This window comes from Toxorhynchites rutilus, chromosome 3, assembly GCF_029784135.1.
Source record: "Toxorhynchites rutilus septentrionalis strain SRP chromosome 3, ASM2978413v1, whole genome shotgun sequence".
Classification (NCBI taxonomy): Eukaryota; Metazoa; Arthropoda; class Insecta; order Diptera; family Culicidae; genus Toxorhynchites; species Toxorhynchites rutilus.
The window spans coordinates 151,798,839-151,813,371 of NC_073746.1; the positions used below are offsets into that span (position 1 = coordinate 151,798,839).

A 14,533-nucleotide genomic window follows, 5' to 3' on the forward strand; every position below is an offset into this window, starting at 1 on the left:
CGCCAGTATTCCTTCTATACCATTACATATGGTACATTCACACAATAGCTATTTAGGCGTAAGAGTTTTCTATCTGTTCTTCCATTATCCAGTTAGACCGGACAGCGGAGACAGTTGATTGATCATTGTTGAGTTATTTATAGAACAGCAGCCCGATGTGTCTTGCAGAGCAGAGCAGTTGTATGGATGAATCGATCTTATTTCGACCGTGGATCGATCTCCATCGCTGATAATTGTTGCGTGAACGTAGCTATTCTGTAACAACACAAAGATGGTCAATGAGGGCCCTGAGTTTTGAACTCACGATCAATTTTTGTTAATCATTGTCAAATTCAAAGCGAAGTAAATGTGCAATAGTCCCTTGCAGAATTCCTCCCTTTTAATGACCAAATTCCCTATTAGGGGGGAATTCCCCACCGGTTGAAAATCACTGCCCTAAGTCCATTTGACGCACTTGCGAAAAAACGCCAAAAAATGCTTTTTTCTCAAAATTTGGCCTGATCCTCTAATTTGTTGATATGAGGTTCGAAATTAAAATTTGGGACCACTCCTTCATCAAATAACAGGTTAAGCTCAAAATATAACGCTTCAAAGTTGGTGGACTTAAGGGGTTTCTCAAACAAACGAGAAATCAGCGGTATATTTAGCGGTTTTGGAGAGATTCAATTCAATTTCATGTACTTTTAATGTTCATAATGCTCATACCAAGTAAGAATGGGGCTGTTTTCAAGTTATATTCTGCATTAAAGGAGAGAGGGGTAAGGAGGGTCGAATGTGTATTATTTGTTTGATGCTTAATACATAAGGATTACGAAAATACGTTATGGAGGGGGATAGAGTATATTTTAAAATACTGTTTGTGTTACGCAATTACTTGCGCATTTTATGAATTCCGCTCTGTATACCGATATGGCATCGGTAAATCTATATAAATAAAAATGTAAGGCAAAATCTGTTGGTAAGCGGAAAACCCGAAGAAAGGATGGTCCAATTTTAGCCTCCTGTATTTTGTTGTATTCGCCTCTTCCCGTAGATAAATATAGTAGAGAGAAAAATCGGAAAAAATTTGCAAAACTCTGAAGGAAGGTCGGAAAACTAGGAAAATTGAATTTCCACATATTCGAAAATTACATCATAATAAGCGTTGTTAGTCCATTCGATGTTTGCGCTATCGAAATTGATCTTTGTTAGTAAGTGGAAATGGATTTTGAGGCGAAATAACGCATTTCCATATCTTATATCTATATAAATAGAAATGTAAGGCAAAATCTGTTGGTAAGCGGAAACCCCGAAGAAGGGATGGTCCGATTTTAGTCTTCTTTATTTTGTTGTATTCGTCTCTTCCTGGAGATCAATATAGTGGAGAGAAAAACCGGAAAATTTTCGGAAAATCCTGAAGGAAGGTCGGATAATTCGGAAAATTGAATTCCCACATGTTCGAAAGTTACATCATAATAATCGTTATTAGTCTATTCGATGTTTGCGCTATCGAAATTGATCGTTGTTCGTAAGTGGAAATGGATTTTCAGGCGAAATAACGCATTACCATATCTTATATCTATCTTATATATAAAATTCTCGTGTCACGATGTTCGTGGTCAAACTCCTCCGAAACGGCTCGACCGATTTTAATGATATTATACTTAAAAAACTTGGTAGGCATGAGAATAGGTCGTAAACTATATATGATACCGCTAGAATACCTATTATTTCATATTTGATACCGATTAGGGTGGTCACATGCAAATAAAATCTGAAAAACTTTGTTTTCGTATTTTTTTGCATAAATTTGGCTTGAAAAAAAAACTTATAACCATATATAACCAATTTTCACCTTCATCTCATTTTTTTTGCGATATATGTATTTTTATATAAACGATACCAAATAATTGATTCGTCGTTCGTTTTTTAAACAGGACGAATTTATTTACGTTGTTTAATGCCATATGGCACTTCGTCCTCTTCATCGAATTTCACTCTACACATACGCAAGTAACCTCAATTCGACTAAAACTAGGAATATCGCCGGCGAGCTGGAAGCGTTTTTGGATGAGCACAATGAATTATTGAAATTATTCTAATCACACCCATGCTCGGAATGCAAAATAACAGTCACGCTATTGTCGTCAATCCTGATAAAAAACCGATTGAAGAGCACGTGTGTAGATCCAATGCGCCACACTTACTTTAATTATAAGGAACATCATTACTCATTTTGGGGGGTCTCCGTAGCCACAATGGTTGCGCGTTCGCTTAGTAAGCGATCGATCGTGAGCTCAAAACTCAGGGCCCTCATTGACCATCTTTGTGTTGTTACAGAATAGCTACGTCCACGCAACAATCATCAGCGATGGAGATCGATCCACGGTCGAAATAAGATCGATTCATCCATACAACTGCTCTGCTCTGCAAGACACATCGGGCTGCTGTTCTATAAATAACTCAACAATGATCATTCAACTGTCTCCGCTGTCCGGTGGTCCAACTGGATAATGAAAGAACAGAAAGAATACTCTTACGCCTAAATGGCTACTGTGTGAATGTACCATATGTAATGGTATAGAAGGAATACTGGCGAATGGCAACTTTGTGTAATGTGCTAATTATAGATATGATAATCATGTGACATGTACACGATTAAAAATTCGGCTCTGTTATAGCTAAAATGCTAATGAGCCTCAAATAAATAAATGGGATAAATTACTCATTTTGAATTATTATTTTAATATTATGTGGTTGGAGGAGACGAAACAAACAAAAGAGTGCCCTCGATGGATTCTTATGTGTGTCGTTTGATGAATTGGCGCAGTCAGGACAACGTCATTCTAGGATGTCTTGAGGATGACATATTCGCAAAGGTAGAGAGCGAACGACTGCGATTCCTATGAGACAATCAACAGAAGCGGTTCGAGGAATGATAGCGAGACGCTATCATGAGTAACACCTACACAGCCTTTGTTCAAACGACAGCACGTGTGTTCAAACAAAAGAAATGCAGTCTTTGATGGGCTCTATTACAAAACTACACGTATTTTGTCCAACATGTTCCTGGATGATACAAGATTTAAAGAAGAATCGTTAAGTTCGGACTGTTTTCTAGGTATTTAAACAACATCGAGTAATGATTTTCATCCAAATTTAGGCAATTTAGAATTATTTGCGTGTCTGTTAATCTGACACAGATTAAATTGCTCCACGAATACGGATTACTTATTTTGAAGTTTATTTTGCGCCGAGGCAAGGTTGCTACATTTCATAGCACGAATGATCAGATTTTTGAATGCAAAAGACGAATCCTGAGATCCGATCGATCCGGTCCATTTCTCTGTACATCATAGATCTCATCTCCATCTCCACATCACACTCAGGTTCGGGAAGTTCCCACGGTCCAATGCAATACACGGTCAAATATTCACATATCTGCTCGATATCCACGTGGAATCTATCCTTCATCGATCATAATCAATTAATTTTATAGATCGTTGAAACATTTGAATACACATGTATTGCAATACATGTATGTAAGTAAATAAATAACGCCAGATAAAAATTTTCATTCAGATTTTAGCAATTTAAAAGTGCATTCGGGCCGAGTAGTAAAACTCGTTAAAAACTAATTTCGTATCCAGATATCGACACCGTATTGTTGTAATCGCAAATACTTTTCATTTCGTGTTCACCGTGGAGTGTATACGGGAATAAGGCCTTATAATTCAACTTTGATATCGTTCAAACACTAACAGTACTGAAATATTGATAAAATAATACATTCCCAAATTATAACATAGCGTTTATTCACGGACGTAATAGAAACGAAAATATACAAAGAATCCATTATAGAAATTATCGCTAAACTGAAATGTGAATGCAACTATTATTCAATTTTGAATATAGTTGGCAACACTGTGAAAATCTTGGAAATCCCATTTTTGTATATTTATCTTTGTCAATTGTTTTCCTCATCAACCAATCAGAAGCCGAGTTGCAAGTGGTCCGAATTTGACAGAAAAAGTGGTCCGGAATCGACGGAATGTTCTTGTTACAGCCATTGCAGAGGTAAGATGTTTTTGCGAGTCCCGGGGCAAAGAAACATTCACACGGGGCCCGGTTAATATTTACATTGGCCTTGCAAGATAAAACTTGTCCTTAATTTATTTTTTCGATTCAATTTTTTTTTTGCAAAAAAACAGATATACAGATTTTCAGAAAATTTTACTGAATTGACCAGTGTTCTTTTCTTCTTGAATGGCGTTAACTTTCCCTGTGGAACTTTTGCCGTCTCAACGTATGCATTAACTGGCGTCATTTATCAATACTTAGTTGAGATTTCTTAAGTCAAATAACACGCCTCGAATATATTCCGAGACCTATATTGAATATTCCGAGGGACAAGCTCTAGAATACGCGTGACCACAGTGCAAGTCGAAGGAAATTTCTGTGAAGAAAAGTCCCCCGGCCAGAACGGGAATCGAACTCGAACACCCGGCATGATAATGTGAGACGCTCACCACTCGGCCACGTTAGCGCAAGTGTCCATTTGAATCTGTACCAGAGGGGTAAAAATCCTTCTCATCTGTACTTTTTTATTCCAAAAATCTGTACCATCGAAAATATTCGTTGTAGAGAAAAAAAAATTATTAGCATTAAAAAATACTCATTTATCCATAACAAATACCACATTTATATTTGCAAGTCATTCGTGTGTTTGATGACGCTTATACATAGTTTTTTTGAATCTAGATTGCATACTATTATTTTTTGAAATTTTCGAGCTGCCACCACGATGTTTGACCAAATCCTTTGATCTCAAAATAGCGTTCATCGTGTCGTTGCTGAGCCGATTTCAAAGCTTATTTTTGTTCTGATTATATTCAGAAAAAAAATCGCTCGACAGTTGCCGAGGAGTGAGGCATAGTGAGGACGTCACAAACAAGGCAGCGAAGCGCCGAAAAAGCGAGCGAACCGTCAATTCTTTTTGGGCATCCAATTTTTGTCCATCAACCCTGCATATGCTCGTTTTCTGGAATTGTGATTTCCTTACGAAGTAATTTTATCTTTATGCTACAGAATCAATTCTTGTACATTCCCATTGTAGAATCCTGGAAACGCAACACAACATTAATGCTAGTCAAATTGGAAAAGTTACTGGGGTTTAACAGCAAACCTAACAATGTTTCATGTATACCTATTCCTACCACAGCGGGTCAGGTGACTCTTTCTAAATAGTTAGTGAACAATGACTCGATTTATATGGTTTTGTTGAGAAACGTGACATACAATATTTCTCATCGATATTTCGACATTTTTAGGATAAAAATTATAAGCAAAACAATGAAATTACAATTTTTGACACGCAAAATAGCACTGTAGTTCGGTTACTGATAGCTCACATGGATAGCCAGCAATACAATTAATTCTAATCATTCACTATTCATTCACAAATATAACAAAATATATAAAGGAATAGCAAAAATTTGTAATGCAATGGTTTTGTATCACAACCATACATACAAATCTTTCTGATATCATATAAATGGTTGCACGGGTCAAATGACTCGTTGTGGTAGTTAGGGCAGATTACGTATATTGCTCAGTAAGAAAATAACAAGAGATGAGTAAACACTGAAAAATACATTCGATGTATGTTTTAAGAAAAGTAATACAGGCAAATTATGTTGTGACAATGTAATTTGCAAGAAATGTAATTTGCAATTGCCGTAGACTTGAGCGTCGAATTATCGAAATCGAATCTTTTTATCATTTGTTTGATCAGCTCCACGAAAAAACTGCGACAAATAGCCTTTGAAATGATTTACCTTTCGGTGTCCATTGTTCTGATAATTTCTTCTACTACTATTCAAACCTAAAATTCTTGTCGCTTTTCAAATGATCTTCATATTTAATAGCACTGGACATTGGAACAACGGAAGATTCCTCGCAGATATTAGTGAGAAAGATCAAATAAAAATCTTTCAGCTCTTCATGTAGCATCGTGAATTCAGGTTTTTCAGCCAAACGAACAAACGATTCAATCTATGGATCTGGAACAAAACATACGTCACACCGTCCGCTGCAAATCCTTGTAAGGAATTTCGTTCTTATGAAACTGATCAATCATGGCATTGTAAATGCTTGCACCTAGCGATACTGGTGCCTGAAAGTCGTCATGTACCTCAATTTTGCTTTGTTCAAATATAAGAAATTTCACAAATGGAAAAAATATGTACCAATCTGTACTTTTTGACAAAAATTTGTACTCAGTACCGTACAGAATCTGTACCAAAAATAACGAAAAAATCTGTAGCATTCCAGATAAATCTGTACGGGTGGCAACCCTGTGCAGGAATGATGTGGTGCAAAAATACAGAAGCACTCACCACCAGACGGCATGAAAATCGACGCAGAACTCCACCAAACGAAATTGCACCACTGTGTGCGAGTGGAGTTTGCTCCTTTGTATCGAGCAAAGAGCTGTGTCCAGGGTTGTCACATTTTATTCTGTAAAATTTACTAAAAAAAATCTGTATATCTGTATTTTTATAAAACAAAATCTGTATAAAAAAATCTGTAAGGAAAAGTTCAGGGAAAGAAAGTGAAAATAAAGGTTTACTTGTTTTTTCTTATTAAAGGGTGTGTCACATCAAATTGCATCACGGAAAAAACGATGTAGAAATTTAATTTTTAGGAATTATATCTTCAGCTTTCGCTTATAATCAGATAAGAGTGTATAGATCATGTTGGCCATGCTTCACTGTCAATTTTTCGTAAATTTGGAAAAATGTCGTCGAACGAAAAAGAGCGTCGTGAATTAATCCTGTGCACTCATTTCGAGAATCCGGAGTTGTCACATCGGGACATCGGTAAGATGCTGGGAATCGTCCAATCCACGGTCAGCAGCGTACTAAAACGATACTTCGAGAACCTAACCATCGACCGGAAGGTGAAGAACGGCAAAAATGGATGCTCCGTCAGTGAAAAAGATCACAAGCGCGTAGTTAAGCAGTTTAGACGTGATCCGAGAAGTTCGGTCCGGGATGTCGCCAATAAGCTGAATTTGGCAAGTTCATTCGTCCAGCGGACCAAACAACGGGAGGGCCTGCGTACATACAAGGTTCAGAAGGCTCCTAACCGCGACGAAAGGCAAAACATGGTGGGGAAGACGCGAGCCCGGAAGCTGTACACCGAAATGCTGACGAAGCCGCATTGCCTGGTAATGGACGACGAAACCTACGTCAAAGCGGACTTTCGTCAGCTGCCGGGCCTGTTGTTCTTCTCCGCAGAGGACAAATTCAGCGTTCCGGAGGAGATTCGCAAGCAGAAACTATCCAAGTTTGCCAAAAAGTACATGGTGTGGCAAGCGATCTGCTCTTGCGGAAAGCGGAGCGCCCCCTTCGTGATGACCGGCACGGTAAACGGGCAGGTTTATCTTAAGGAGTGCCTACAGAAGCGCTTACTACCACTATTGAAGCAGCACGAGGGCCCGACCATCTTCTGGCCGGATCTCGCTTCGTGCCACTATTCAAAGGACGTGTTGGAGTGGTACGAAGCCAACGGGGTCACCTTCGTGCCAAAGGAAATGAACCCGCCCAACGCGCCGGAGCTTCGCCCAATAGAGAAATATTGGGCGATTATGAAGCAGGCCCTCCGGAAGAACCCAAAAGTTATCAAATCGGAGGCGGACTTCAAGAGAAAATGGATTTCTGTTCAAAAAATACTACATCCTGACGTTGTACAGAACCTTATGGACGGGGTAAAGAGGAAGGTGCGAGCATACGGGCTTGGGCTCGAAGTATGAATAAAAAGAAAATGCCAAAAGTTGTTTAATAGTTTTTATTTTACTGTCTAAAATTTTCAAAAGGATCGGTCTGCTGGGCGAATTTCTACAGCGTTTTTTCCGTGATGCAATTTGATGTGACACACCCCTTAGTGGGTTGTTAAGATCGTTTCAATACCATAAAATAAATCATAAAAAAGTTTCGAATTATATGATGTTTATACATAGATTTGTTGAACTTTGTCTTCAAATTTTTCGCAAATTTCATCCTTGACACTACTTCTTGAGCCGATTCATAGTTTTTCGCTTTCAAAATAGAGTACAAATGGTGGGATCCAACCAATTTCCGGACTTTGTTTTGTTGGCATTGTAAAGCGAAAATATTCGAATGTCATCAAAAAATATCTTACAAACGACCTTAGCAATGGATACAAAAATTTCTCGTCACGCTTTTTGACATTCAAAAGCTGGAACCAAATTATATCTGAATCACTCAGTTTTTGCCTCATAAGATTCGACTTGAGTAGCCTGAATTTGTTATCCAAGCCTTTTCTATTACCTGCTTCGACGAATTGAGGCAATTGGCGCATCAAATCATTAAGGTTTGGTAGCTTGATGAAATTTTGAGGTATATCAAGGCCGCAGTGTTTCACGAGTTCAATAAAGAAGTCACGACAACTCGATTTGAAGGTCTACTTTCTAGCTACATCCAACCCTTCTTCAGCTTCTTCTGTATCAATACCAACGCAAACATCCTCGGGATTCTTCAGAAAGTCTTCAAAACATTTCACATCAAGGTCAGCATCAGCGAATTGTTGCACGTAGCTCTCCAAACATGAGTTACCCAACATGATCAACAATAACATTTTTGTCTCATTGTAAGGCTCGCAACATTGAGAACTTTCTGATTGAAAAGTGCGGTTGACGTTTTTGATGAGCGATAGAACAAAGTTTAGAAACAGCATAAGCGGTTTAATCATAAGAACGTTGAAATGGCGGATTGATTATGGTCATACATAACTTGGAACGAAAAGAAAAGTTCAAGATTTCGCTTAACAACTGCCTCCAACGAAAGCCATATCGTTGCGTTGCGTTCAACATTTTTATAAATCAAGGTACCTGTGTATGCACTGTAATAAATTTAAAATTTAAAATTGAATTCTAAAAAAATCTATAAATTCTGTATTTTTGCTGAAAATCTGTAATTCTGTATATACAGATTCTGAATCTGAAATTTGACGAAAAATCTGTAAATTACAGAATATTCTGTATATGTGGCAACCCTGGCTGTGTCTGACATCAGTATTGAGAAAGCCTGCTGCCTGCTAGTTGGAGCGTGATTTGAATAATGATGATAATGGCTTGAATTATTTTTTTTTATCCAGTTCATTTATTTGTAAGGTTCAATCGCATAAGCTTTGCGGAGCCGCTAATTAGCTTGAATTATTTAGACTTTAAAATTTCTCAGATCATTCTCCTCTTGCCTTGAAAAGGCGAATTTGTAAAACTAAAATAAACTCTCGACCTTGAGGAAGGCCATTCGGGAAACCTCGCTGTCGTCAGCTCGCTAGCAGGATGACTGATGAATCGTTAATGCTGTGAAACTAGCTTGCTTAAACACAATAAATTGAAGATGAGCCTCAATTGCAATATTTTCTCTACCCACATTGTTCGGTGAACGCTGCATTTGTTTTTTTGTTTAATAAAAACGTGTCTTTTTTCTGATTTGGCATCATTACTGTCAGAAAAAAGGTAACGACTTCTGAGGTTTCCATTATTGTTACACATTCAAAATATATTGAAATGAAGCAACAACAGATGGGCCAACGTGAAGAGTCTGCCGGGCCGCAGGTTGAGTAAAGCTAGTCTCATCGATATACTAAACAAACGAACGAAAACAATGAAATTAATTATGTGATGGCATGCCATTGTAAGAAATATATTCGACATGATTAGCATTCATTTAAATTGATACATTGAAAACCATTCCAAAGATAATTATCCCACCAATGAGTACTTGAGAGTAATTGCTCTGCTGTGATACATTTATCTTAATAACAACGTATGCATCAACAGCAACCTTGTAATAGCTTTTTCCATCAGTCACGTTGCAAAACCCAGAATTCGTATTCGTATGATTTACAGTGGAATTCATAAAAAAAATCCCGAAACCGCACCGCCACGTTTTATGCGTCATAGCAATCGAAATTCCCACTTACCATTGATGTTGATATAAGCGAGCGACGCCGGGATTCCACTCTTCCAACGGGGCAGCGTCACAAACAGACGCTTCTTGTACACTTCCAGCCCGATCGGTATCACATTTTCGGGAACATATACTCCCGTGCGGATTGCTTCCTGGCGCTCTGCTTCGCTGGGGAACTCGAAGTCGATCTGGTTCCATTGGTATGCCACTCGTAAGTTATCGTTACCAGAAACGGATCTTAATCCTAGCAGCGTTCCAGTAATCACCAGCAGCACAACCGAACTCATTCCTGTTGCACCCATATTATCGGCAAACCTGAATCCTGGGTGTCGGTTTTTGTTTCTGCCTTTCCAAGTTCAGCGGGTATGATTCACGTGGCCCAAGTTCGCATCAAATGGAAATAACCAGCACCACAAACATTAGGTTATCGTGTTTGTTCAATTATGTACACCAATTCACTGCACACTCAATGTGGCTCTGACCCGCGAGAAGGCAAACACTCGAAATCCAAACACACAAGACCACAGATGTAAGTAACAGTAATTGCTCTTACGTAATGAACACTTTTCTTCGTTAATTCCCACACCGTGATTGGAAGATGCACGACGACGAGGTTACTTGGGTGGGGTGGCGTTGAAAATCTCGGCAGAACCGGCGGCGACGGCGGCTGCGACGACTCTGATGGCGATGTTGTCGTTGAGAGGCACTGGAACAGACTAACACTCGCTGAGACTTGGACCGGACCAACGTGTCTCTAGAATACGGCACTCGTGGGCGACCGTTGATGCCGATGGCTGACAGTGGGCTGTACGGGAGAGGAAGAAAGGAACAAAAAGTATGCTTAAGGTTAACCACTTTTTTTTTCGCTAGTTTTGTTAGTTCACGATTCGGGTTTCGCGTTTGCTATTACGGCGCACGCAAGTCATTGGCATATCCTCTCAGATCTATTGTGGGTTCTTTTGATATTCGAAGCGCACCATCAGGTGGCGATAGTCGCAGCGCTTTATTTAGTTTTATTGGCTTTCCTAAGGATTGATCGTGTGCTGTGCTGAATTTTTGTTTATTTTTAGTTTGCGGCGGCAAAAAAAAATTAAAAAATCTGCCGAAGTGACTCACGATAATAAATTTGTACGAATTCCGTCAAAACAGTGGTGTTCGTGAAAGAATTAAAGCAGTGATTGTAGATCTGATTGGAAAACGAATATTCCAAAGCAATGATAACGAGGCATTGTATACAAAAGTGAAACTCACACAGTGTTTTCCAAAATCGTTTACTTTTAGGGTTTAGGTTTCGTTAGAACGTGAACAAGAAATGGTGGACTCTTTATAAATTCAACGTTTAAATAATAAGCAAATTTCTCGTTTACAATTTCTGTATTTATTCTTCACTCACTGTAACTGCGATCGGTATAAACTGGATATCAACGTTAATTGTGGAAGACTTTTATAGCGAAGATGATTCTTTATTTGTTGAGTAACTATGGATACAATTGATTGATAATGTGGTTATGGCAGTGGTTATAGATGTAACCGTAACTAAGGATATAATTATAAATTGTAAAGCTATTATTGATACCATTTTTAATGTTGTCGTTACTATGGAGACCATTATTAAACTAATTTTACGATGAGGCGATTATTAATTTCAACTTATCTAAGGATCCACTCCACTTACTCCAGAACAGCACAAAAGCTGAAATTGCCATTTTAGAACAATTCGAATATTTGCAATGCAAATTAACATTATAAAAATTCTCAGGGAGGGTGGTACTAAACAAATCCCCTAAATTGCGAAACCCATTAAATACCTATAACATTTTATTTTATTTTATTTATTAATTCTGCATTGAATATGTTTAGGAACGCTCTCTCATATATGAGGGGCTCAGAATGCAAGAGGTGTAAGTGACTTGATCGTTTTCTCTTCATCAACTTTTTATTTAGTTAATAACTCAACTGCAAAAACTTTCCAATTTAAGTTTGCTATAGAATCCGATAGATGAGCGTGGTTTTGACCTATTTTCCACGTTGATAAATACAGCTGGGAATGTACTTGCAGCTAAGTTATGACCCAAAGAGAGAGTCGATGTAGAGAAATCAATGAAATCACTTACACCCCTTTCATTCTAAGCCCCTCATATGTCAAATTACTAATAATTGCAAGAGCTCGACGAATGTACATTAAAATATCCTTTGCTGCCAGAATCTTAGAGTCATTCGGAGGTTAACAGCAACCAGATTGCATAAAGAAAGTGTCCACGTAGTTTAAGCAACTATCTAAAGGGTGTGTCACATCAAATTGCATCACGGAAAAAACGATGTAGAAATTTAATTTTTAGGAATTATATCTTCAGCTTTCGCTTATAATCAGATAAGAGTGTATAGATCATGTTGGCCATGCTTCACTGTTAATTTTTCGTAAATTTGGAAAAATGTCGTCGAACGAAAAAGAGCGTCGTGAATTAATCCTGTGCACTCATTTCGAGAGTTGTCACATCGGGACATCGGTAAGATGCTGGGAATCGTCCAATCCACGGTCAGCAGAGTACTAAAACGATACTTCGAGAACCTAACCATCGACCGGAAGGTGAAGAACGGCAAAAATGGATGCTCCGTCAGTGAAAAAGATCACAAGCGCGTAGTTTAGCAGTTTAGACGTGATCCGAGAAGTTCGGCCTGGGATATCGCCAATAAGCTGAATTTGTCAAGTTCATTCGTCCAGCGGACCAAGCAGCGGGAGGGCCTGCGTACAAAAAGGTTCAGAAGGCTCCTAACCGCGACGAAAGGCAAAACATGGTGGGGAAGACGCGAGCCCGGAAGCTGTACACCGAAATGCTGACGAAGCCGCATTGCCTGGTAATGGACGACGAAACCTACGTCAAAGCGAACTTTCGTCAGCTGCCGGGCCTGTTGTTCTTCTCCGCAGAGGACAAATTCAGCGTTCCGGAGGAGATTCACAAGCAGAAACTATCCAAGTTTGCCAAAAAGTATATGGTGTGGCAAGCGATCTGCTCTTGCGGAAAGCGGAGCGCCCCCTTCGTGATGACCGGCACGGTAAACGGGCAGGTTTACCTTAAGGAGTGCCTGCAGAAGCGCTTACTACCACTATTGAAGCAGCACGAGGGCCCGACCATCTTCTGGCCGGATCTCGCTTCGTGTCACTATTCAAAGGACGTGTTAGAGTGGTACGAAGCCAACGGGGTCACCTTCGTGCCTAAGGAAATGAACCCGCCCAACGCGCCGGAGCTTCGCCCAATTGAGAAATATTGGGCGATTATGAAGCAGGCCTTCCGGAAGAACCCAAAAGTTGTCAAATCGGAGGCGGACTTCAAGAGAAAATGGATTTCTGTTCAAAAAAAACTACAACCTGACGTTGTACAGAACCTTATGGACGGGGTAAAGAGGAAGGTGCGAGCATACGGGCTTGGGCTCGAAGTATGAATAAAAAGAAAATGCCAAAAGTTGTTTAATAGTTTTTATTTTACTGTCTAAAATTTTCAAAAGGATCGGTCTACTGGGCGAATTTCTACAGCGTTTTTTCCGTGATGCAATTTGATGTGACACACCCTTTACAGCGTGACCTCAAAATGACAGTTTGAAGGATGTCCCACATCAAATTGCATCACGTAAGAAACACTGTAGAAAATTACCTAGTTGACCGGTTCTTTCCAAACATTCAGACAATAAAATATAACCCGTCAGTAAGCTTTTGGCAATTTTTTTCATTCAACTTCAATACTTGAGATGCTTCCGTAGTGCCAAATTTTCAAGAGAAAATACTCAATGGCTAGTTTTCTACAGCGTTTTTCCGTGATGCAATTTTATGTGGGATACCATTTAGTTAGATTTCGAAGGAGTGGTGGTCTTGTGAACCAGAATAGCAATCAAGTAATGTAATGAAGATAGTCTCGCGATTTCATTTCCTAATTGGGCCAAAATGGAGTGTTTTTCTCATATTCTTATTGATTAATAAAATTAATAGGGGGGTCTCCGCAGCCACATTGGATGTGTGTTCGCTTAGTAAGCGATCGATCGTGGGTTCAAACTCGGGGCCCTCACTGACCATCTTTGTTCTATTGTTTAGTAATCTATGTCTGCGAGATAACCAGTCCGTTTTCTTTTTTTTCCAAAATATATATTTTTATCACGGCTCATATGGCGTTAGTCTGACGGGGAGTTTAATATTTTGACAATTTTTTCTTATTATCTATGTTAAGTAATATGCAGCTGACCATCTCTGAGCTCCGTTTTCTTGTTCAATTTAATTTGCTCACTGGTTAATTGATGAAAAAAATATAAATACCGTAATACAATTATTATCAATAAGATAACTCGTCCCGCTCAAACCATTGCAGGGGAATCAGGTGGGACCATCATCATATTATATCGATTCATCCATTCAACTGCTCTGCTCTGCAAAACACATCGGGCTGCTGATCTATTAATAACTCAACAATGATCATATCAACTGTCCCCGCTGTCCGGTGGTTTTACTTGATAATGAAAGAACAGAAACAATACTCTTACGCCTAAATGGCTACTGTGTAAATGTA

The 14,533-nt window shown here is 38.9% G+C and overlaps 1 protein-coding gene across 1 annotated transcript in view; it reads right to left on the reverse strand.

Moving 5' to 3' along the window:
- LOC129778751 (protein yellow) overlaps positions 1 to 14,533 on the reverse strand; it is a 54,267-nt gene that overhangs the window by 21,749 nt on the left and 17,985 nt on the right. The window contains exon 2 of the mRNA XM_055785845.1: positions 9,994 to 10,785. Within this exon, the coding sequence (XP_055641820.1) occupies positions 9,994 to 10,282 (289 nt within the window). The 5' untranslated portion in view covers positions 10,283 to 10,785. The remainder of the gene's footprint in view (positions 1 to 9,993; positions 10,786 to 14,533) is intronic.